Source organism: Peromyscus californicus, unplaced genomic scaffold, assembly GCF_007827085.1.
Source record: "Peromyscus californicus insignis strain IS unplaced genomic scaffold, ASM782708v3 Scaffold_22__1_contigs__length_63687245, whole genome shotgun sequence".
Lineage (NCBI taxonomy): Eukaryota > Metazoa > Chordata > Mammalia > Rodentia > Cricetidae > Peromyscus > Peromyscus californicus.
Window position 1 is genome coordinate 58383852 of NW_026294525.1, and position 26775 is coordinate 58410626.

At 41.8% G+C, this 26775-nt stretch overlaps 1 protein-coding gene across 1 annotated transcript in view; it reads left to right on the plus strand.

Moving 5' to 3' along the window:
- Lama4 (laminin subunit alpha 4) overlaps positions 1 to 26775 on the plus strand; it is a 147448-nt gene that overhangs the window by 23962 nt on the left and 96711 nt on the right. The window contains exons 2-4 of the mRNA XM_052751417.1: positions 14689 to 14790; positions 20676 to 20800; positions 26607 to 26687. Of these exons, the coding sequence (XP_052607377.1) occupies positions 14689 to 14790; positions 20676 to 20800; positions 26607 to 26687 (308 nt within the window). The remainder of the gene's footprint in view (positions 1 to 14688; positions 14791 to 20675; positions 20801 to 26606; positions 26688 to 26775) is intronic.

Here is a 26775-nt window from a genome sequence, read left to right on the forward strand (position 1 = left end):
GAATAATGAGGAAATGAGGGTAAATCAATTTCAATTTAGAAAGCTAAATTCTACAATCCAGCCTTGTTTATCTTAAATTATTGCAGTCTTCTCCTGATTTCCCTTTAGCTCCAAGCCAGTTAGGGAGAGCTTGTATGTCTAGCCCGTGGGTCACTCTTTGTACATTCTGTTCATCAGAGGGCAGAGCTGGCTGGAGTTCTTGGACTCTGAAATTAGACCCCAATATTCTTCTTAGGGAAGAAAACTGACGAGTGAGCCTTTACGACTTGAGTGTCGGCTTATCTACCAATTGGAAAATGGGAATATTGTGCATGATTCTGAGAATCTGTAACTTGGCCTTAAGTTAAGAAAAGTCCCACCAGGAGCTGGAAAGATGCCTCTGTGGTTAAGAGCACTTGCTGCTCTTGCAGAGGACCCAGGTTCAGTTCCCAGCACCTACATGATGGCTCACAATCTGTAACTTCAGTACCAAAGGATACAGTGCTATCTTCTGGCCTTTGTGGGTACTGAGCATACATGGTGCACATACATCCATGCAGGCAAATACTCATATACATAAAATAAAAACAAAATAAACTTTTTTTAAAAAAGAAAAGCCCAGTCAACATAAGTAGGTGTTGTAAAGCCCCCTAGGATTCACTGGTAGCCGAGGGCAAGTAAGTTTACCACTAAAATGAAAGGCTATTAAAATTAAATTAAATACTCATCCAACCAAGTTTGGAAGTTGATGAGTGCTTTCCTTGTGAAAGGATGTCCTGCGGGGGAGGGGAGCATCACTGCTGTGAAGCAAAAAACAAAGGAAGAGCAAATTAAGAGGAGTTCTTATGCTCCTTTTTTAAACCATGTGTCATTACATAAGGTTAGACGAAGTGAGTAGCCAGGAAGTGAGGGAAATGACACACGTTCATGTGAATCATTGTCAGGATCACATCAGTGACTTCCTAGGAATGATGCTTGGGGCACCTCACCAGGTCTAGACCTAGACATCCAGGGCACAACCTAAGTGATGTCTTACGCTTTTCTTTCTTTTCTTATTTCTTTCGGACTTTCGTGGCAATTTGTGTATTCTCTTTATAACTTAGTAAATAAAATATTGCCAATATAGAGGCCAATATTATTCTGCCCTAATCTTATCCCCATTCTTAACCTTTAACCAGCCTAATTTCTCAGCTTCCCTCTCACACTTCCCTATTCTTCTTTGTGTGTGTACACAACTATACAAGGTATTGTGTGTTCTGCATGTTATAAACATAACGTAAATATCATACTGTTTCTCCTCAGCACCTGCCTTTTCCCTCAATAGTATATTCTCCATTCATAAGTAGAAATATCTGTGCTGTGAGATCTGCTAGAATTACTCTCCAAAGTGTTTGCACATCTGCCCTCGGGTGGTTCATTCTTTACTGATTCAGACAGATTTTTTTTTCCAGCTGGTGCTTCCCTTATCTTTTTGTGATCTGTCAATCACTGAGATAGGTGATGAGGATGGAAAGATGAATAAAACACTGTCCCTGTCTTCACAGTCCAATCAGTGATCTCAGGGAATCAGGGGTGTAATTTTAAAATTGTAATTTTAAAATTGTAATGTCATGTTCCATGTGCTCTAATGAGGTATCTGTAATGTGTCATGTGAGTGGCTAAGTCTGAGAGACTGGAAAAAGTGTTCCCAAGGGACAGAGGGGAAAGAGACACCTTTGACCTCTGTGACATGTCACATATGGGAAGTTAGGAGATGTGGTTTTATTAGAACAGAGAGAACTAAAGTTTATCCTAAAGAGATGTTGGGTTTCTATAACATAACCTTGGATGCTAAGCTCAAGAATTTTATTTATTCGTGTAGCCATTAAGAGGCAGAAATGTAGTGTGATAAGATCTTTTAAAAGTTAATTCTGCCGGGCGGTGGTGGCGCACGCCTTTAATCCTAGCACTCGGGAGGCAGAGCCAGGCGGATCTCTGTGAGTTCGAGGCCAGCCTGGTCTCCAAAGCGAGTTCCAGGAAAGGCGCAAAGCTACACAGAGAAACCCTGTCTCGAAAAACCAAAAAAAAAAAAACTTTAAAAGTTAATTCTGATATAGAGTAAACTAGAAAAAAGTGTGTATGTGTGTGTGTGTGTGTGTGTGTGTGTGTGTGTGTGTGTGTGTGTGTGTGTGTGTGTTGTGGCAGAAGTATAACTACCATAGCTGAGGAAGGAGAAATACTCAGGATCCTGAACTAACCCACGGTATTGGAAACAAAGAACTGTCTTCATAATATTTTAGAAGTAAAACGTTCTGTGGGATAACAGCATAGAAAGGGTGGTAGGAGATGGGAACTATCTAACCCATGAGGCAATAAGGGATGCTTACATGTAGAGAATTTTAAAATTGTATTAAAACTTACTAAAATCCACTCTGGTTTTTACTATGAGCATAAAACAGCTATTCTAAACAATGTCAGGGACCAAATGTTCCTCCATGAAAAACCTTCTATGATTTCCATTCTGACAACTACCACAGTCACCATTGGGTATCAATGGACAGCAGATACATAAACTTCAACTAGCACACCCCACCTGCTGGGCCTTCAGTCAACAGTGCACGTGTCTTTAGCACAGACAGGAGCTTGGAGAACATCTAGTCCTCCGGTCCACCCAACACAGGGGCTCTGAGTTTAGACAGCAAGTCCCTAACAGTTCAAGATCCTGTGAGTTCACTTCAAGGTTGTTCTTTCGCCTGCATGGGCCTCGGGACAAATCTCAAGAACACAGATTGGAAATAAATACCGATATCACAGTGATTACAAAGAAGAGAGGCCGCACACAGTGTGTGGTCTTTGCCATTCTGTGTGCAATTTTTTTTCTCATACTTGAGGAATTTGTTCTTTTGGAAGTGTTTCTAAAAACTACATTTATAAAAAGCATATTTGTGTAATTTAGTAATGTTGGTCCATCACTTTTTTCTTTTTATGTTCTTTCATCTTTATCGTTAACTGAGGCATAATATGAAGGGGAAGAAAAGAGGCTTGGGAAAGGTTACAGTAATATTGGCATGGGACACATTAAATCTACGTGTCCATCAAGTGGAGATGGACAAATCTGACATGAACTTAGAAGCAAGGAGTGACATAAAAGAGCCAGACTGGAGATATGTAAAGATTCACTAGTCATCACTATGTAGGAGACAATGTACATCGTTTGGCAAAGTTGTGCTAATAGAAAAGAGAGAGATGTGTACCCTGGAAAATGCCAACCAAGTAAGGACAAGCAGAGGCAGAGACCCACTCTGATGCTCCGAAAAATAAAATGGAAAAAAGATAGTAGAAAATCAAGACTAGAGTTTCTCTAAGAGAAGACAGCAAGAATCTCAAGGAGACAGTTAAACAATATTAACTACGTGAATGAGAACAGGACTCGGGGAAGGCAAGCCTTGGACATCCCTGGACTGCATTGTTAGCGTCTCATTGGGAGCGGAAACCATATGATAGATAGAGGCAAAGGTTGTCCTGAGTGAATTCAGCTGAGGAGACTCTCTGGGCAAGAGAGGAGGAAATGAAAGAGAAGCAGAGCTGAGGGAAGGTGTGTTTGGAAGTTTAGCCCAGAGAGGCGGTCAAGGCTTACCTACCTAACTCAGAACCCAGCACCTGTGCGGACTTGGTCTCCTCTCACAAGGATGATTGTGCAGAGATGGGTGGGGCTGTAATTTGAATCTAGAGTGGCTACCCAATGGCTATGGCTAAAGTCTCCCCAGCCTGCGGCACTACTGGGAGGTGGTAGAATCTATAAGATGTGGAACCTGATAGACGGAACTTAGGACACTGGAGAATTTCATCATAGAAGCCAGTATTTGAACCCCAGATGTCCTCGCCTCCGCTCCTTTCTCTTCTCCTTTCTGTTGCTATAAAGTAAACAGACCGTCTTCTGCCTCACACTCCCGCTACAGTGTCCTGTGATGCCACAGAGCCAAGACCATGAGGCCAAGCAACTCTGAACTGAAAGCTCTAAATCCATGAGCCCTTCATCCTAAAAAGTGACTTTAAGTTACTCAGGTGTTTTGTTACCGTGACAGAGAGCTGACTAATAGAGATAGTGTAAGAGGGAGAGGGAAGGAAAGCAGGGAGGAGGAGGGGAGGGGGAGAGGAGGGCAAGTTGGTCAGAGTCGAAAAGTCACAGATGTGTGGATTCCAGAGCAGAGGCTCATCTTTCTAGTAACTAGAAAAAAAATTTCTGGGATGGGCAGAAGGCATAAAGATGAGTCAAAACAAATGGAGAATTTTTTTTTTTTTTTTTTTTTTTTTGGTTTTTCGAGACAGGGTTTCTCTGTGTAGCTTTGCGCCTTTCCTGGTACTCACTTGGTAGTCCAGGCTGGCCTCGAACTCACAGAGATCCGCCTGGCTCTGCCTCCCGAGTGCTGGGATTAAAGGCGTGCGCCACCACCGCCCGGCTAAATGGAGAATTTTAAAAAGAAGACTGAGATCTTTCCAGCCAGTGGCCTCTCTGTTCTATCGAAAGAAACCAGATTATCTAATGAGAAGAAAGAAGTTCAGGCACATTTCTCCTTTCTATATAGACTCACAGCAGCATTTCTTCAGTAGTCTGTGAACCAGAGAGAAAGAACACATGGAGGGGAAGACCTTTTCTAGGCACTCTCCGAATGTGAGCCTTTCTTCCTAGAGAGCCTGGGTGAGGAACACTGAAGTACTGACAGTTGGTCCACAGGACAGAACACAAAAGTGGTGTCACCAAACACAATGGTTGCTGCTCAACACCAAACCAGTGCAAAGTAGCTTGCCTGAGACCATTGAAGAAAAGAGCCAGTTACCCATAACAATTCCACCTTCAAACTTCTTGTAAAAAGAAAAGGTAACATAGGGCCAGGTGGTGGTGATGCACGCCTTTAATCCCAGCACTCAGGAAGCAGAGGCAGTCAGATCTCTGTGAGTTCGAGGCCAGCCTGGTCTACAGAGTGAGATTCAGGAAAGACACCAAAGCTACACAGAAAAACCCTGTCTCACAAAAAAAGAAAGAAAGGAAGGAAGGAAGGAAGGAAGGAAGGAAGGAAGAAAGAAAGAGAAAGAAAGAAAGAAAGAAAGAAAGAAAGAAAGAAAGAAAGAAAGAAAGAAAGAAAGAAAGAAAGAAAGAAAGAGAAAGAAAGAAGGGTAATGTTGAAATGTTGAATGATCCATAAAAAGCACTTAGCTCAGTGCTGGTATCTGTCCATAAATATTAGCTATTGCTAATAAAAAGTCCCGGGTGCAGATGGTGGCAATGTTTGTCATCTGGCAACATGGTTCCTTGTAAATGGCTAAGGAGTCATCAAAATCCCCCAAATGGCTACACTTGTGGTCATTCTCTCTATGTGATCTTATAGCTGGCCCTGAAGGCTGAACCTCTTCCTTTCTTGGAAATATGTCCACAGCAGTTGCCCCTGGTAAGTTAAATAAGACTGAGTCAGTTTTCAAATTAAAAAAAAAAAATTGGCAGAGTCTAGGTTGTGTAATCAAGACCCAGAAGGCGAGGAGTGAAAAGAACAAGGCAGTTACACAAGGCAATATGAGCAGAATCCAGAGCAGAGAGCCAGATGTTAGCAGGAGATTTATTTCAAAAAAAGAAAGGGGGAAGCCTCATTACCTTATATAAATGACAATTGATGCTATAGACAAGCAGCATATAAAATATTCTAGTGTTCTAAGGAGAAAAGTTTAGGAAGTGCTCATTAATATTAGTGAGAAAACCATTCCAAACCCAGTACTTCAAATGGAAAATCTGTATAGCTGTAGGGGCTGTGAGCTTCTTGTTCGATCCTTTCAACTTTACAAATAGAGGACTATTTCAACAGAGCCTGGGTCTACTGGTATCTGTAGTCCTAATAAATGTTTGATGCACAGGGTATGGGGACAGTTACTTGAAATCTGAGAGTGGCGGATCCGTGGTTTTCCACCAGTGAGAATACCCAATAGCAAATCAAGAATGTTGAGCAATCGACATGTCGCTAGAGCATGAATGGCATGGTAACTGTGTGTTCTCTCTTAACTAATCAAAAGACGTGGTTTAAGGTCAGCCAGAATACTGTGATCCTCTGAGTTCCTGGGCATCTGAATCGTCCCCATCTCATTAGTGACTAAGAGAGCTAGAATGCTTTGCGAAGTAGACAAGGCATGGTGGCCTTGCACCCTAAACTTCAAGCACAAAGCTCTAAAAGCCACTTAGGAGAAAGCAGCACTGTTGTCTATGTTCAGCTTTTATCTGCTTTGCTGTGGCAGTCAGAAGAAATGCCTTTGAGCTGGGGGGGGAAAAAATTCTGAGAAATGTTGAAACCACCCTACTAATCAAGCTATGGTGAAATCACTGTCAAAATTTAAAAATTAACTTCACCTATTAAAATGCAGGGAATTTCAATTACGCAAACAAGTGCTTAGAAATACCCAAGGGAGGGTATGTGGGTAATTCGCTCCAGATTCAAGTAAAATCAGTCAATCCTCCAACTTCTCCCAGAACACATTATATAAGAGAGCTAACTCAGTTACCTCGGTCCAGTACCTTACCAGTAGTTTTATATGTGAAAAACAAGGATACATTAAGCCCTATCTGAAAAAAAAAAAATAAGAGAAACCAAACATTGTCAGTACCTTAATTTGGGACTGTTTCCCATTACAGATATTTCTACGTTTCTGTTTTTATAAACAACAACAACAAACCTATGTGATTCCTCTTTGTTTATAAGGTTTTTGTTGTTGTTGTTCCTAGAGTCAGTCCTCTGCAGCAAAATCTAAATTGATGTGTTTGAATGCATGCAGTCGCATTGAATGCTGTTAGTTCTTTGAGAGCGGAACTATCCAGATTCTTAAGTCTATCCACGTCCTAGGCAGACACAAACTGTGATTGTGAAGGACCATAGAAACTCTTAGAGTTCCTTCTCCCTAACTGAGGAAGAATACTTAGTTATTGTTCATTCAGCTTTATGTTTGTTTGTTTCATTTATTTATTTTTGTGCTGCTGCTGACAATATCTTTCTTAAAGTGATTTTTATCATTTATTTAAACAAAAAAAAGCAAAGCCTGTTAACACTTTAATTAGACCCAAAACATGGTTGCTGGAATCAAGAAGAAAATAGATGTGTTATATACACACAAAGACCTAAGCAGAAAGACAACTTAATGGACATTCTTATATTTGAGAAATACCAATGTGGGAAGTAATAACGACTCTGAATACTAGGGAGTAAATTCAGACTTCTACTTCAAGTCTCTTAATTAAAGCAAAAATTGGTGTATCAAAATTCCACGTCTAATTCAGGAAGGAAGATGAAGTCATGTTGATATTTATAATGTTTGTAGATCCTTGGTTACAGACACATCACAAGTGTCATTTGCAATTATTGGTTGGGTCCTTTGAGCACAGCACCAGGGATGGAGAGCATGCATTTTGTCATGGGCTTTTGTTATAGTTAATTCACTGTCATTTGCTGCAGCTGGAGATTTTTATCTAATTCCCTACAGGTCATCGGTTCATCTATTTAGAGACCTCAAGATGTGTCTCTTATCCTCAGCTGGCCCTTTCAGATTCTTCCCAAATCCCATAAGTTCGCCACTTTGTTTGTTTTAATGAGCAATGAGGCACCTTAGATCTCAAGAGGATGCACTGGAGCTTTTAAATTATTTACTCACCAGACTTTTCAACAGAAAGACTGAAGATTCCAGATATTTAGGTCTATGCAGAAGTGATGCTTGTGGTCAATTAATTTGCTCTCCCATAGCAGTGCTTGGGAAGCACAGTAGGGTTTCTATGAATGTTTCAAATAAAATCTTATTATTCAGCCAGGCACTTGATTTATGTAATAATTCCAAACACTTACAAGTTTGCCACACCCAAAGGATGCAGACTGAACTGTTCTTCAAGAGGAAATTATATAGAGATTTTTGACATTTATTTTATTTTATGTGTATGAGTGTTTTGCCTGCATGGATGGTTGTGCGCCATGTGTAGGCCGTGGGACCTTAGAGGTCAGAAGAGGGCATTGGGTGCCTGGAAATAGAGCTATGGACGGTTGTAAACCACCATGCAGGTGCTGGGAATCACACCTGGGTCCTCTGCAACAGCAACCAGTGCTCTTAATCACTGAGCCAACTCTCCAGCCCCCATGATTACATTTTTAAAGGAAACTCAAAAAGTGTTCTGTATGATGACATTATTGTCAGAATGAGTTTAGTTGTCCTCAAGGAGACTTATTTAAATGAGAGCAAAAATAACAAAACAGTTGTACAGATGGCATTGTTTGTAAAAACTTAATCTTGACTCATTATACTTCCATTATTAAATAGTTTATATCATGAGCTGATGATGACTTCTGGAAATAATGAAATCTATAATTGTAACATACATTGTCACCTCCAGTACCTTTAAGGATAAGTGCCATGTACAGAAGTCACACCTAGTTTTCTCCTTCCACCTATTCTAATTTCTATAAATGGAAAATTAGGTAAGTATTTACATACATTGTGCGGTAGTTTGAAAATAATTAGCCCACATAATCTCATAGCAGTGGCACTATTAGGAGGTGTGGCTTTGTTGGAATGGGTATGGCCTTGTTAGAGGAAGTGTGTCACTGTGGGGGTGAGCTTTGAGGTTTCCTATGTGGTGGTATTGTGTTCCCCAAAATATTGTGCATGCTAATAAACTTATCTGGGGTCAGAGAAGAGAACAGCCACAATATTAAACATAGAGGATCGGCAGTGGTAGCACACGCCTTTAATCCTAGCATTCCAGAGGCAGAAATCCATCTGGATCTCTGAGTTCAAGGCCACATTGGAAACAGCCAGGCATGGTGACACATGCCTTTAATCCCAGAAAGTGAGCCTTTAATCCCAGGGAGTGATGGCAGAAAGCAGAAAGGTATATAATGTGTGAAGACCAGAAACTAGAAGCATTTGGCTGGTTAAGCTTTTAGGCTTTTGAGCAACACAGTTCAGCTGAGAGGCATCTAGTCTGAGGAAACAGGATCAGTTGAGGAACTGGCGAGGTGAGGTGGCTGTGGCTTGTTCTGCTTCTCTGATCTTCCAGCATACACCCCAATACCTGGCTCCAGGTTTGGTTTTATTAATAAGACCATTTAAGATTCCTGCTACATTCCTATGTACAGGATACTGCCCAGTGTCTCAGTTGACTTCCTGTTGCACAAGATGTAGGACTCTGAGCTACTACTCCAGTGCCACGTCCGCCTGCATGCTGCCATGCCCTCTGTCGTGATGATAATGGACTGAACCTCTGAAACTGTAGGTGACCCATCCCAATTAAATGTTTTCCTTATAAGAGTTGCAGTGGCTATGGTGTCTCTTCAGAGGAATAAAAATCCCTAACTAAGATACATTGACTGATTTTTCACTCCATGCCAGACCTCCTGACACCGATGACAGAGTAAGCAAATGAAAATTGTTTCTCTTTTTCTTCACAGCCATGAGTGAATGGCATTTATTTTTTCTTTTTCTTTTATTTATTTGTTTGTTTGTTTGTTTTTCAAGATAGGGTTTCTCTGTGTAGCTTTGGAGCCTGTCCTGGAACTTGCTGAGTAGATCAGGCTAACCTCAAACTCACAGAGATCTCCCTGCCTCTGCCTCCCAGTGCTTGATTAAAGGCATGCGCCACCACCACCTGGCTAATCCAATCTTTTTTTTTTTTCTTTTTTCCCCAGAGCTGAGGACGGAACCCAGGGCCTTGTGCTTGCTAGGCAAGCGCTCTACCACTGAGCTAAATTCCCCAACCCCAAGGCTAATCCAATCTTAATAGAGCTGGAGAAAGCTATAATAATGGGGCCACTTAATAATAAAGAAATACAAAAGGGTTGGGTATGGTGATGAATACCTTTAATCCCAGCACTTGAGAGGCAGAAGTAGGCAGATAGCTCTGACTTCAAGACTAGCCTGGTTTACAAAGTGAGTTCCAGGACAGCCAGGGCTTCATTGTCTCAAAACAACAATAACACATGCACAAAAAAGGTCTACAGGTGGTTCGGTGGTCAAAATGACAATGTGACTGTAAAAACCATTTTAAAGGGAAGTTTTACCACTCAATTATTTTTCACACATTAATAACCTAAATATTTGTAAACATTTATTTTTTGAAGAATATTCTTTTGGGATGTAAAGGAGAAATTTTACACTATTTATTCATTTCAGCCCACTTGTAATGTTTGTAATAATAACAATTTACAAACAAAGTTATCCAAAAAGGAAGGCTTGCTTCTGTACGTTAATGATGTAATAGAAGTTCAAATTTAATGGAGAAAAAAAACCCCAAAGATTGTAAATCCTAAGTCTGGCATTTCTTATCTGTGTTTCTTCATTTAGCTGATTTACAAAGAAGACCACAAAGCCCCTAACTGTAAAATGAAGATAACAGAACTCACTCTTAGCTTTACTGTGAGCCAAATGAGAAAATTCTGCATGACCTACACTTGGATTCTGTGGACATTCATGTTCAGTTAGTTAAACATTCAATTTAATTAGTTATTGGGGTCAGCATGTAATAGTGAAGAAAGATTAGCATTTGCCTGAACCACTTACAAAGTGGAATGGCTTGTGAGAACCATACTTCACAAGCATCCTCAATGCTGTAATCCTATTACTAATGTTTCACAGGCCCTGGGTCCAGAGATGTAAATCCTCTGCATGTTCTTTTTTCCCCCCTTAAGATAGGGTCTCTTGTAGTTCAGGCTGACCTCCTGAATATCACCATGACCAGTTTATTCAGTGCCAGGGATCCAATACAAGGTCTCATGAATGCTGAGCAAGCATCCTCCCAACTGAGCCACATACCCAGCCCCTTTGAATTATCTTAAAGTTTGTTCACCCATATATTATTATCATTGTCTTCTGTAAGAAAGTTTTCTTACATGGAAAAAGGAGTTGAATGTTGTAGTCAAAAGTTTTCCTGTGTCCTGCCTAATCCTGCAGCCGCTCAGTCCCAAGTAAACACACAGAGGCTTATATTACTTACAAACTGTATGGCCTATGGGCTCAAGCTTCTTGCTAGCTAGCTCTGACAACTTAACTCAACCCATTTCTATTAATCTATATGCTGCCACATAGCTATGATGTTACTGGTCTGCTGGCATCTTCTTACTCCTTGGGTGGTGGACTGGTTCTCCCTGACTCCACCTTTCCCCTTCCTGTATCTCTGCTTGGACTTCCCACCTGTCTCTAAGCTGCCTTACCATAGGCCAGAGCAGCTTATTTATTAACCAATGGGAGTAACACATATTCACAGCATACAGAAGAACATCCCATAGCAGAATGTAGCATCTAAAAGCATTCATGGGGGAATGGAGGAATGGATGGCTCAGGATTTGTAAGCTTGCTCTTGCAGAGGACGCCAGTTCAGTACCTAGCACCCACACGGTGCCTTGCAACTATCTGTAACTCGAGTGCCAGGGGATCTGACACCCCTTTTGACCGTTGAAGGCACTGGGCACACATGTGGTGCACATACATACATGCAGGCAAGACATTCAACACTTATTTTTTTAATTGTTAAGAAATTGAAAGCATACAAAACACCATCTTCTAGAAAGAAAACTGACAGACATGAATTAATTTACAAGGAAGGCCATTATCTTTCAACAGGCCTGCCCATGGCACAGTGGATAAGAATTATTACTCGGGAACAACACTGAGAAATACAGTTCTGCTTTCATCCTTGAACATGTCTGTATTTTAATGGTAAAGGGTATGTTTTGTCAGTTCCTACATACTTTCAAGAAGAAACTTATAAAGAGATCTTGGACTTTCTTGTAAACCATGGTGGAATATTTCCATGTAAAGAAAGAGTCTTAAACTTGACTTCCTTTGGAATAATTTAATGTCTCTCAAAACACTTAACTCCTTTCCAGGGAATCTCTGAAACTCTATAACACAAGGGCATGATACCCCACCCAAATGATGGCATCAGAATCTCCACATGCCCAGGACTTCCAGTCGCCTATCTGCTGCATTTATTTGGTGTTTTCAAAGTGCCTCGCATCTGGATACAGGATTGTAACACATAATTCTTTTAGATGGATAGAGCCAGGAGGAAAGGAATTCACCAGGTTTCCCTTACCCTGATGGCAAGAAGCCAGACGCAGGCTCAGCACAGCCCTATCCCTGCCTCCCATCTTGCTATCTCTCATGGTGTAATCTTAAAGACAAATCATCCTCTGCCCCAGGTCACAGCTCAGCCTGGGGAATAGATAAACTCTCAGATTCAACCCTCCCCCTAACCTTGGCACAAGGTGATTTCATCTGTCACACAGTCCTGCCTGCTGGACTATTGAGAAAGACCAATTCAGCCATATGAGAGGTTGAAGGGTGGATTAGGAGTGTATGCCACCGAGTTTCCAAAAGCCCATCTGCCCCAGCTGTGCTATGGGGCTCTAAACCATTCAAATCACCACATGTTGACTGAGCAATTAATGTAAACAAGGGCCCATTCATGATCTTGGTCCAAACCCGGAATCTTTGGAGGAAGAACTTTTTTTTTTAAAGCAGCTCTGCTATTTTTCTCTAAATCTGAAATTATTTTAAAATGCAAATAAATGTGTTTATTAATAAAAAATGGATCCTTTGGCTTTGACGTCAGAAGAGTTGAAGGTCCCCAAATGACTGTAATATGCTCAGCTGCAGACCCAGGAGCCACTGTTTGGAAACTACCAGGCTAATTCACATCCAGATCTTCACTACTGTCAGCCGCTCCTCGTATAACTAAGACCCCGAAAATTGCAAAATGCCGCACATTTGTGGGCCAGCAAATCCATTTTTATGAGTCATAAGCAGAATTCATCTTAAATAAAGCTGAGAACTTTAAGGCACACATAGGGATCTTACTGTCATGTGATTGTCTTTACTGAGGGAGACGCCTGTGTATGTGGAGCTGAATCTATCGCCTGATCTCTATCAATAGCAATCAAGAGATGAGTTATGAACATTGCAGTTAGATACACCTGCCTATATACTGCATCATAGTAAAAACATGTATGCCTTAACTTGAGGGAACACAAAACAAGCAAGCAAAAAGCATGGGAAATCAAATGTTCTAGTTAAGTCCTTCCGGTGGCAATTTTAGTATCTTTCTCTTTTCTTCCCTGTTGGTTTGGAGAAACTGAGGAAAAGGCTTACTGTCTACTACAGACTCACATAAATTCTGTGGTCCCTCCCAGCCTTCCATTCTCTAATTTGGGTGAAATTTCTTTGACTTTACATCACAAACACATGTCATTATTATCTTTTGTACTTTCTTCAAATGAACATATTAATTTTTAGTTTTAGGATCCAGATTGCTGGTTTTTAGGCAATAAAATACTTGTTTCTCTGTAGCTTTAGGGTCCAGATTGGTGCTTTTATACTGTGAATTACTGTGTTTCTTTGCAGAGAAAAGAAAGAAGGGGGGATGGATTCACATAAGAGTCAGAGGGACTCAAGTCAGATACAGTGAAAACCGTCCTGGTATCCAAGACAGTTCAAACTATATTGGGTCAATGTGGGGTGTGATGTGAAATGTTCTTTGTAAATCTATGGAAACAATCTAGATTCTTATCTGTCTGGAAGTCTGCTTCCAGGCCTGTGATGCCGTTTTTTCCCAGCACCACTGAGACATCTCAGTAAATCATGAACTACATATCTGTAAGTCCAGTCACATAGGAAGAGAGCAGTCTCATAATGTTTCCCCACTGGAGGCTCTGGTGGCACAGGGGAGGGAGGTGACGGGAGAGTGACTCATTAGTGTTCAGGTCAATGGGTACACAATCCCACAAGCCACTTGGCTTCTCTGTGGTTTGTCACCCAAATGAAGAAAAGTAATATATTCTCACAAATTATGAAAATCAGTGAAGTTCGTGATCAGGACCACACAGGCTTGGACTAGTGCAAGGACCTCATTCACTTCCCAACCAGGACCTCTGCAACCTTGCAGTCTGAAAACACAGAGGGGATTTTGTTTGTGCTGAGTGTTTCTTTTTGTTGTTGTTTAATTGTATATGTATGTTTATGGTGGAGGTCAGGGGACAACTTTGTGCAGTTAGTTTTTTCTTCCTCCTTTACCTGGGTTGTGAGTTCTGGGGATCCAACTCAGATCACCAGGCTTTCGTGGAAAGCATTTTTACCCACTGAGCAATCCTTCCAGCCCCTGGTACAGAGTTCTTTAAAAGCTCGCATTTATGAAAGGCACAACTCTAAGCTATTATGGCATAGTCAGTCATTCGAAACTACGGGTCTTTATTATAGGGAGCGTCACATAACTTCTCACCTTGAGAAAAACGCAGCTGAGGTCTGATTTGACTTTGTGTTGCTTGGATTGGAAAAAAGAGAAAATCCCCCCCCCTCTCTCTCGCTCTCGTTCTCTCCCCTCCATCCCTCCCCCATCTCTGTCTCTGTCTCTCTGTCTCCCCATCTCTCTCCCATCTCTGTCTCTCTGTCTCTGGCTCTCCTACCTAAGATCCTTCTTCCTTACAGTGATGGAACCTTGTTGAGTGTTCCTCTTGTTCAGAGCAAAAGAAGAAAAGAAACTGAACAACAAAGAAGATTGTGTAGCCACCTCTGTTGCTGAATGGCTGTACAAATAGCACACGTTCATATTTTGTTAAAGAAATATTTCATTTAATAATCGTCTCTTATTATTTTCCTCAGAAAATGCTGACCAGAATATACCTTTCCAATAATGAAAATGCATGTCGCTGTCTGTTTCAGAGATGCAACGCTGGATTCTTTCGCACGTGGTCAGGAGAATGTTCACCTTGTGACTGTAACGGCAATTCCCAGGAGTGCTTGGATGGCTCTGGCTTCTGTCTGGTGAGTCAGGGACATGCAGGGGAAAATGGCCAACCAAGCTTTTTTCTACATTTCAGTTTTTCCTACAAAATATATCGTGTCAACGCCTTCTGATTGCAAGTGGCCCTTCAGGCTTTGCATGAATGTGCATACATGCTCCAGGAGGGTCCTGGCCTCCCTCCCTCCCCTGGCAGCTGGCTTCTTGCTGTTGACCAGTGGTGATGGGTTGAAAATAATACACAGGAGAACCCCCACCCTCCGGATTCCACTGTAACAGTATAGTTTGCCAAATGTTCGCCTTCATCCCACGTAAACCAGAGTACAGCCGTTGTCCCGTAGCCTGCTGCAGCATGTAAGATAATCAGGTCTATGGCTCTAAATGATTTTTTTAAGCGTTGCTGAAACCATATAGCCGATGAAGATGAATGCTTTGTCCTTCTGCTCTTTATAATTCTGCATTCAAGCCCGAAAGAGAGCTTTTTCCTCCTTCGCTAAGATGACTTCCCCAGCAGACAGCTTTTCAGAGAACCAGATGCTGATGGAGACAGAGAAGGCTGCCAGAGTTAAAGACTTTGCTGAACACTTCACATTTCCGAGATTGGATTGACAACTTAGTAAAAATGGCTGCTGAAGCAGACCAGAGCGGCTCCTGTAGAAGCCACGACGTGACTTAAGTTTGTGTGCGCTCACCATGCTCCTCTTCAGCAACTATAAAGCATGGTAGTTCTGTGCTTCAGATTCCTGTATGGAAAAAGAGCCTCCCCAAACTGCAAGAGTAGTTTTATTAAACCACAACAAACTTATCTAAATATACTCAAAAGTATTTAATTATCCCTACTGAACGGATAATTTTTTATTATAAGTGGCCTCTGAGGTGTGTGCCTTAAAGGTGCAATTTAACTCACGTTTCATATTAAGATGCAAATTAGAAAACATTTATTATGAACCTACTGGTTGTCACTTTTCTAGAGACAGGGGATTAATTGGCAAAATACTAAATTTTGTTATTTTGTCATTTGGGTTTTTTTTTATCATGGTATTTGCCCCCCCCCATAGTCTTAAATAACCATTACATCCAGGATGTCCTCCATAGCCCTGTAGGCACACACAGCTGCCAACATCTACCCCTTTTTAATGCTTTCATCTCCGGTTTCCTGTTATTTTAATCCCAGTGACATTTGGGGGGAAATCCCATGCATACACTTGAACTAACAATGTACGTTGCTGATAACGTGACTAATTAAAGGCTGTTTGTTACCTGATTTATTAAACTATGAGACAGAAAGGATCACTAGGCCCATCTGCTTCCACCAAACAACTGGCAAAATGAGTGAGTGGAATCCGTGAAAGAGGAGGCAAAGCTCGCTTATTCTGCTAGTGTCCATCATGAGCGACGATGAAGCCACAGCTATGACGATGTTTCCAGAACAGGAACAGTTGTAGTTTTCGATCTAGACATGGGCATCTGAGACGATTCATCATCACAAGGTCCTTCTCTGATTCTGGTAGTGCACCAGGACATTAAACACTCATATGTGCATCAGTTGTCAATCTTCCTGCAATTACTTTGTTCCAAGACAGAAACTATACACAGAAAGAAATAGCTGTCTCTCTCATATTAATGGCGGTGACCCCATTATATTCTATTCAGAGAGAAATGTTTTTCCCTCTAATTTAAGTAAAGTGTGCTCAGTGGGAAAAATAATAAATATATACTAAGTGTATTATATATATACATACATACTATATGTATAAGTGTATTTGAAATTCAAGGAGAAAAAAATCACCTACAACCTATTTTCCAGGTTATCATGTTTATATTCTTATAAATTAAATTTTTTAAAAGGACACAAATTATACTTAATTACACAAATAAAAGATCAAAATTAGCCCAAGACAGACACACACACACACACACACACACACACATACACACCCTAAACTTTGCAGGTGATTTCTAAGGCCATTGGCTACTCCCCACTACCTGATGAGAGAAGGCCCTGTTGCTGAAGACATTGGTAACTTAGGTCATGGAATGTGAAGAAACTGAACTGGTACCTAACTAGAAGCTTCACTCCTGTTCACTAGCTTTCACAGTGCTGAAGGCGGTTTTCATACTATCGGAAGAGAAAGTAGCATCACCCGGCTACAAACCCTGAGACTTAGAACAGCAAAGTGCCTGCAAGATACACTGGTGCAATGGTGGCATGAATGTTATGGGAGTCACCAAGTTGTCTGGTTGACTTTAGGGCCCACTCCATGAGATCAAACTCATACCTGGCACTGCTAAAGTGGCCAAGGTCCCAAGACTAGAGAAGTCATGGACCATGGGAAAATCCACTACTTTTATTCTGCTAAAGAAACACAGCAATAAAATGACTATGTATTGCTATACCCCAGTTTTGATGATTTTTCAGTCTATTCCAAATTTTTAAAAATCTGACATTTTTGCAAATAGTCATCATTTTGGTTCCATGATAGCCAAGGTTGGACACAAAGTCAAAAAATGGCACGATTTAAAGAATGGAAAGGATGAATAGTTCCATGGAGTCCCCTTCTGCTTTGTACATCAGTACAGAACACAGCGGGAGGTGAATGCAGATACAAGATTCTCTAGACAGTTTCCATCCTTGCCCTTGCAACAACTTAGTTCTCCTCTTCATTCCCCACCTCACTTAATGACAGCATCATTCTGTCTTCATCAACTTCCAACACTTCCCCAACGTTTAGTTTGATCCTAGATCCCAACAGCTCAAACGGTTAGGTGGCAGCCTCTCTTCTATGACCTGCTCCGATCTCAGTTTAGGACCACAGCACCCCTCCTTTACTGCTGCCTCGTCTCTCCAACCACACACACAACTCCAAGGATCCCTCTTTTTAAGATGCTCCAAAGCAAAGGTTTCTGCCTCTAATCACACTGAGCACATTGCTACCTAAACCACTTCTGTACTTTGACACTCTGCCTAAATTTGCCCTTTATGGGCGATTTCTTGAAGGACGGCTTCAAGGCCTGGTTCAGGTCGCAACATCGCCACTAAGCCTTCACATTCCTCAGTGATATCCCAGAGCACACAAGGCTATTCTTTGTTTCTTTCATGAGCCTATGAGTTCCTCAAATACGGAAACTGGGTCTTCTTCATCTTAATACCAGTTGCAGCTCCTTATCCATCATGTATCATCTTAATCCAGGTTTATTAACTGAATGAATGCTTTAGTAACTGAAATGATAAGATGATGACTTCCATGAAAAAAAGATATCTTTTAATTAATTTTCTCATTTATGAGCTATTTTTGTCACTCTTTTGTTGCCGTAAGATAAACTGCCCTTCGCTGAGACTATGGCTCAGACTCCATTCAGAGTAACTAATTAGTGGCTAATACTCTCCAGACACTCGCTTCTCTAAGTGGAGCCCAAGCCAGCAGCACTGGCTGTTACACAGGGGCTTGATTGGGATGCAGCCTCTCAGGTTGCAGCCCAGAGGTCCTGCATCAGAAACTGCACTTTTCACCAGTGCATTAAGAGACACATGGGCACTGAAATTGAAGGAGTGCTGACAGGCATGTCCCATTCTCAAACTTCCCGAACTTCACAGACCCTTTATACTTTTATAAATGAATGGAGATGCCAACGTTTTATGTAGCTTCCTGCTTCTCAAAACTGTGGCTTCTGATACCTCCCCCACGCCCCTCCACTCCCACCAAGATTTTTTTTTTTTTTCGTCAGGTTTGTTTCCTGTTTGGAAAAGGGCAGAGTGTTGAATGTGGGAGCCCAGCTGGGAGACCGGCTCCCACATTTTACGACAGGGTACTCTTGAGCAGTGAGGGATAAGAGATACTAGATAGAAGGATAGAGGGGAGAGAGACAGATAAAAACACAGGACAGCCTCAGGAGGGCCTGGATCCTTATCCACCAGCCCCTTCTGTCTCCTCTAGAGAGCTATTTATAGGAATGCCAAGGGGTGGCGCAAAAGACCTCCCCCTAGCACAGCCAAGAGCAGACCCTTTCCAATCACTTGGTAACCACACATGTGGTCACCACACACGTGGTCAAGCAATCCTCTAATGTAGCCCTGCTGGGTAAAGCAAGCTCAGATCTCACTAGGAAACCTTTGTGGGGCCCCCACAGTTGAAGGTGAAGGAGCATTTTGCAGTTTCAGGGTTAAAGACTTTCAGAGCAAGAACCCTGAAGGCCATCTAGTCTAAAGCTTCATTGTGCAGAGAAGAGACTGGAGAGACAGAAAGATCAAGGCACTGTTCCACGTGAACTAGTTGGAAAATGAAAAGTGTCTCTGGCACTATCTCTACCGGGCCCCCTCCCTCAAACTGATACCAATGCCTTCTAGGGAGAGTCATAATAAATTGTTTATAAGAGGCAGGTGAGAAAAGTCTGTGTTTGCACGCTGATATTTTAGCAGTTGAGAGAGATTGCATCGCTTTGCCCTTGAACATTGCTACCCCTGGCTACTACAAATAGAACTGACGCCTTGAAGGGGAATCCGAAGCATCCATCAAGTGACAAAACGACAGAACTGAGAAAAAGCCCATTTTTGTACCTTAATGGTCACGTCAGCCATTAGAGATGGCCTATGATCTCAGAATGTTTTCTTCTGTACAGACCTGTTCCATCTGTGCAACAAGGACTCAAACGAATTTGTCTCCGGTTTACAAGCATCCTTACAAATGTCTTATGGTTCAGATGCATAGTAGTTGTTTACAGCTCATGGTCTTTCCTGAGAAGGGCATTGTCCCCGAGTTCGGGCTCATTTTGGATGTGCATTGCCTTTATTTTCTCAAGATGCTAGTTCATCATTTCATGTTTTCCCTCTTCCAATTAATTTCCCTAAATATTTCCTGTGGGGTGGCTGAGCACATAACGCAGTTTTAAAGACTGAGCGGGAACTATGTCAACACACTCTTGCCTGCCTATCAAACTTTATTTTTAAGAATTCTCGCTGATCACACAGTCTAAGACAGATTCTAGTTTCTTTTCTGCTGCATAATTATACTTCATATCCATATCCATACCTAACCCATACCAGTGGGCCAAATACTTGAGGAAGGTCCAGTCAGGATAGCTTGTTGCTATCCTGACATAGGACTCTTCCTGTTGCACTACTGCGTTGTACTGAGGACCTACCTCCCCCATGTTAATTGTGATACAGTGCTAAATAACCCAGGGTGTTAGAGAAGAGGGACTAAGGCTGGGAACAGTTAGCTCAGTGTGGGCAGTGGAACACAGGCAGAACTGTGAGGGGAGAATCGGAAAGAACCTTCTGGAGATTTTGAAGCCTGCTACAGTCAAGGCAGCAGGAACAGCCTAGTTTATGCCAGTCTTCCTATTTGTTACTTTTATCACAAGTGGAAAATTATGCAAATCAACCTGCCTGCTATTTCTGATGTGTCGTTAACCACGATGGCAAACCATTAGCAGAAGGCCTTTCTCTTCCTTCTCCGTCATGTGCGCCACAGCCCGACATACGTGCCCTTCCAGGCCCGTAAATCCTTATTGGTTCTGCTGTCATGGTTAAGCACTATGGGAATATTATTTGTTTTCATTTAATATTCACTCCACATCAGTAAGCTTAAGCATGCAGAACACCTAGCAGCGTGTGGTAGTTCTAATTATCCTTCTGAATCAAGATGGGCAACTGATGAGTCCCCTCTGCACGCAGACTCCAAATAGAGTCCGCAGCCTGCCAGCGCACACACGGACCTGCAGGATGCACGCATCCACCTTCATCTCCACTTCTAGCTCTGGCTAGGACTAACATGGACGCTTTATGTTGCCACACACCATGTGTTCTGGCAGGCCTGATGCCCCTTTGTTTGAAGTAAGCCAGGGTGTTACATTTGCTGTCTGTGAAATTTCTTCGTTCTTCTCACTGTTCCTATTTTCTGTCCCATAGCACTGCCAGAGGAATACAACAGGGGAACACTGTGAGAAATGTCTGGATGGCTTTATTGGAGATTCCATCAGAGGCGTACCCCGACTCTGCCAGCCGTGCCCCTGTCCCTTGCCCCACCTGGCCAAGTAAGTCCTAAAGGCAGATGGCCTCTGCCTAGAATAATAATTATCCTCACAATTATTCTTTGGCTCTACACGGAGTTCCAAAGTTTGTCCATAGCCAAAACTGAATGCTTCCGGTTGAGAAAAGTGTAAGAAAGCTCTCTGGCCTACAGACACTTTTGTGGGGAGCTTAAGCACTTTCCGGTACCAAATTTGGGGTTCCCTCAAGCACTCTTGTGTTTAATTATTTGCTATAATTATTCACAAAACTCAAAACAGCATTATACTTATGACTATCAGTTTATTTAAATGATACAATTGAGGAAGAGCCAAATGAGGTAACCTCTAAGGAAATATATGTAAATAAGTTGTAGCTTGGAAGTCTAATTGGTCTTAATAATAAAAACTCGGAGTCAGATAAACCTGGAGTCAGATATCGGGTAAAAGCTGAAAGATCAGAGAAGCAGAGCAGCCAGCCACTAGAAAGACTTCTTTCCTCTAGGAATCCTCAGACTGAAAGGGCCAAGCTCCTGTCTCCACACCCCCTTATCATTTCCTCTCTCCACCCAGCCATATCACTTCCTGTTTCCTCCACCCAGCCATATCACTTCCTGTTTCCTCCTCCCAAGTACTGGGATCGAAGGCATGAGATCCGAAGTGCTGGGATTAAAGGTTTGTACCACTACTGCCTGGCCTCTAATGGCTAGCTCTGCACACTCTGTTATCTAGGCAAGCTTTATTTGTTAGAGCACAAACAAAATATCACTACAATAAATAATGTATGAAAGACATGAATAATGTAGGAAGGAAATACAGGGGAACAGGAGGAGAAGGTTCAGAAATCCCACACCGTCTCCAAGAGCTGAACCCCTGTTCTCAAAGGTGTCTCTGTATGCGAAGAACCCAGAAGCTCCTGAGCCCCACTGTTCAGACTTCTTGCACAAGTTTCCTTTCAGAGGCATGATGGGTCATTGGCCATTGTAGACTGACCTCAGAGGTTGGGGGCGGGGCATTGAATGTTCTAGCCCTTTAGCCATGGGAATGTTTCCTCTAGTGACCACGCCCACACTGAATCCATTAAAGGGTCATTAAGTCTCCTCATTAGCATACTCAGGTACAGTGAAGAGGCTTTTTATAAACCAAGAAAAAGATGTCTTTTCACTTGACAAATTCAAGAGTTATAGAAGCTCTTTACTAAAAAGGGGAGGTCAGAGTTTAGATGTGTTTTTAAACAGAATCATCAACAGCTTAGGTGTATTGAATAAAGTCACCAACCCACCTTCACATTTCTGTTTTGACACGTAATACCTATGTGGTCTCAGACTGGTTACCTTGTCTCTATGCATTGTTCTCTGTGAGACTAGGTTCAAATTTTGGCTCCATCCCTTGGTTCTTTTACCTGCTCTGGACTCAGCTTTTTCCTTAGTAAGTAAATTAAAGTAAGGTATAAAGGCCCACAGTGGGCCTGTGAGACTGGACATGGTAACATGTGTGGACCATGTGGATGGATGCCTTGAACACAGGAAAACGCTGAAGTAGATATTGACTTTATTAAACATAGAGGATAGTAACTTTGCTGAAACTGTGTTTTATTTACTATATGCCAGGAACTGTTGTTTTTTATAGACAGTATTTACATAATTGATAGTAACTGTAAAGAGTAAGTTAAATAGATTACTTAGAGAGCCCACGTATGGGCTGAGAAGATGGCTCAGTAGTGCATTCATGAGGACCAGGGTTGGATCACAGGACCAATGTAAATGCTGGGCAGGTGTGGTAGCTTGCCTCTAACCCCAGTGCTTGGATCACTGGAGCAATCTGGTTAGGTCAGTTAGCTGAATTACTGAGTTCTGGGTTCAAGCGAGCAACCCTGCTTCAGTACATAAGGTGGAGAGCAATCGAGACCCATCCAGGAACACATCTCACATCAACCTCTCACCTCTACACACTCAAACACACATATACACATATGCACACACCGAAAAGGGCCCAAATATCTGCCCCCTACACACAATGATAAAGTGATAAAGGAAGATGGCAGCCAGATGTCCCCTTACTTGTCTTCCTTAATCCCTTGAGGAATCAAGTGTTTTCAAATCTTACAACGTGCCGGCCAGCGAGCAAAGTCAAAACTTCTACATTTGCATCTTTCGAAACCCACTAAGTTGTTTATTAAGCTGTTTCGGACCTTTCTTAGTGATTTTTCATGGCTGACAGCATTAGTAATGTGTGCAAGATGAACGGTCCTGGAAGGGAGAGTGAAGAACACAAACACTAAAGGTTGGGTTATTTTCACTCAAGAATGTCCTGATTCATGAACTGCCTGCCTCATCCGGGTATAATCTTTAAATGCTCATTAAAATTCTGTTCCCAAACATTAATCCTAACCCCCTCTAGAGAGACATTTACCGCCCACTTCCTCATAACAAGTTTCACTCACATCTACCCATATAAAGACGTCATATACCGTCGTCTGCTCAGAAAAGGAGTTAGAAGCTTTGAGCTTAGACAGTTCCTTTAGACACTGCGTGAATTAGGAAAGCCATCTTAAAAGGTTCCTTCCAATCGCGTCTTCAGGCTTTTGCCCTTTTGCCCCATTCACCTGGCCATTCTTCATCTCAATTATTGAACATTAACGTCTTAAGATATCAGACCTTTAAAATACCGTTCCCTACAAATGGAGGACCTTTGTCTACATGAAATCAGACAAAATATCTCTTCAGCACTTGCCATATGCCAATATCACACTGATACTCCTCGCCAGCAGTGTATCTCTCCAACAGCTGAGAGCCATGATTCACTGGGTCAAAGTAAAGCCATTTTTATTCTCCTTCAGCAAATGAGCCTTTCTCTTTTGAGACAGATTGTCCCGTATTTTAGCTGAGCAAGAAGCAATGCTTCAGGCTGTTAGCCCCTTCTCATAAGAGAAGCAGAAATCGACCAGCTGGGTAATGAGTCTCCTGCCCTCAGCTCAGAAGCAGTTTCCAAGGACATCAAGATCCATGACTCCTGCCCATGCTCTGCGCATGAAAGGACACATCCAGGGTCGGAGGCAGCAGCTGAGGGACCTCAGGAACACATTCCCGAGTTAGAAGCATACTCACAGAGACAAAAACTCACCATGTTCTCTGTGATACAGACATGATTAACAAAACCCGCAGAAAATTAAAACAAAGGCAAAATGATGCTACCCCTGAGTAAATAACATTTTGTTGGGGTGGGAAGAGGGTCTGAGAGGCAGGCCTTCTCTGAGATGTTACAGTTTTCTCTGTAGTGGCCAAGTTGAGGAAAACCGACTTCAAAAAGGCAGGGATGGGTTAGTTGGTGGTCACAGGACTGACAAGATCTGGCTGGATCCCCTAATCTTTGATCTGGTTTTATTATTGATTTAGTGAAGGAACTATCTCAAGCATTCATCAGATATATTACAAAAAGTCAAATGTCACACTGTCATTTCTTGCTTTCAAAAACTATTCATATTGCTACTTCTGTATATATATATTTAAAAAAAAAGCATCAGTCTAAAATAAGTATCGGACAACTGCTCAGGCAAGCACCTAATTGGGAATCTGAATTATATTGAAAAGCCATGGGTTGAATCAACCTCCTAGGACTGGGGTTTCCAGTTAATGACTGACAGCTCATCAGAAAAACAAGGAAGAGGAGGACCAGAGGTAACTGGGTGCTTAAGAGTGCTTGCTGCTCTTGCAGAGGCCTAGGATTCTGTTCCCAACACTCAGAAAACCACTGCTGCCTGTAACTCCAGCTCCAGGGGACTGATACCCTCTCCAGGCCTCCTCAGGCACCCTCAAGCAGGGCCATGGGCACACACAAGACACATAACTAAAGTACAAGCAGATATTATTTTTAAGCAAGGAGATAATGCTTGAAACATCTAGGCAATAAAAAAGTTTTTTTTTTTTTTTTTTAATTTCTATTTCTTCTTAAACCTAAGGGTTTTCCCAGAGTAAATCCATCTTCCCACTTGCAAAGGGCACCACAGGAGTTAGAGTAGACTGGGAAAGGCATCGGGTTTTAATTTTCACATCCAATAATAGAGATTTCCCCGGTTTTAAAGCATAAACTGTTAGTGCTAGTGAAAAGAAAACTGAACATCCATGGCTGGTACTCACTGCCTCAGAGCCTGCACCATGGAAACCAATCAATGAACCTTCGGTTGTTCCCAAGGGCTATTTGCATAGAGTCCACTTGTTTATTCTGGGCTGGCCAGACATCCTCTGTGTCTACCAGCAGCTATGCTAATCGCTCCAATTAAGGAAAATGGCATCTGTTTGAAACAGTAGGACATCAAATAAACACAGAGGACTCCAGACACCCCAGGCAGATGTTTCCTCTTTGAGCTATGGGCAGCCTGGATGGAACACCTTCAAAGAAAGATGCATGAGCATTTGTTCATTTTTTTTTTTTTTTTTTTTTTTTTTTGGAATGCAACAGGCAAGATTTCTTTAGGTCAGCTAAGGAATAAGAACAGGCAAAATAAAGGGTGAAATTCCAAGGAAATAGAATGTCATGGGGATGTTTTCGCCAAACTTCTGAGAAAGTGAATCCTGACTGTGGCCTCTCACTGAGGAACACACACTGTTTTTGTACCGATTTTCTAACCACCTTTGAGGAAAGCAGACATACATATCCCTCTGCTTTTCTTCAGTCGTCGTTAGGGTGACATTGCTGGCACATACAGAAAGTGAGAGCAGAGGTCACACCCCGCTGATCGAACAGTCCAGAAGCCCAAAAAGTCACACACATTACACCTAAACTTCACAAAACTGGTGTGTCATTGGGAAATTTGCCATACCTGAAAGGGTAACACTCCATTTTTTTTTTTCTGCCTCAATCAATTAGGATGGGTATTTATTCTGCTGGACCAATATTTTTTTTTATTACGTTTCTGTTTTATGTCCTAATTTTTACTAACTTAAGAATAAAGAAGGGGGGCTGGCGAGATGGCTCAGTGGTTAAGAGCACTGACTGCTCTTCCAGAGGTCCTGAGTTCAATTCCCAGCAACCACATGGTGGCTCACAATCACCTTTAATGAGATCTGGTGCGCTCTTCTGGCCTGTAAGGACTCATGCAGACAGAGCACTGTATACACAATAAATAAATTAAAAGAAAAAAAAAAAAGAATAAAGAAGGAAGAGGAGAGGGGAGGAAGAAGAAGAAGAAAAAAGGAATTTCCACGGGGTGGATTTGTGTGTGTGTGTGTGTGTGTACACCATGAACTTTATTTCTCTATTGAGGACTTGTTTTTGGCTCTTTGATCTACTTCAGTCAGTCCCTCCACCCTTAGTCCAAAAACTTAAGGTACACAGAAGGAAAGAGTAAGGCTTTCTGGATGATCTCATTTAGGACTGGCTCGCTCATGATCTTTAAAAACAGAGGTTGAGTTCAGAAAAACTGTGAAGAAACATTTAATGTATACACAAAACGTGGTGGAAATAGGAGAGAATTCTGTACAAGTCTAAAGTGACCAGTCAATTTTCTATTTCTGGCTTTTGGGCATATATTTTAGAATTGCACTTAGAAGGTAAATATTATATACACATATTTGAATATATTGGTATTATGTAATCCACTATGTTAGAAATCCCTGCTGTTTTTAGACAAAACTAATAAACCACCTCTATATAGAGATATGTAATGGTATACCTGGGAGATGGCCCCACATGGCTTGTGGTGCAGTCTGTTCTGAAGGGTAAGAATTTAATCACATTTGTTGGAGAGTAACCAGGTAGAAATGACCTAACAAAATTAAGTCAGCCTACAAATCAGTGGTAATGGAATGACTTCTAACATCTCCCATGATTCTAGCTTTGCAGAATCCTGCTACAGGAAAAATGGAGCTGTTCGGTGTGTTTGTAAAGAAAACTATGCTGGGCCTAACTGTGAAAGGTAGGTAAATAAAAATTCTTTTTTTTTTTTTTTAACTCTCATGGGGCCAGAGAAAGCTTTCTGTGTTTGTGTGCATCAGCTCCGCCAT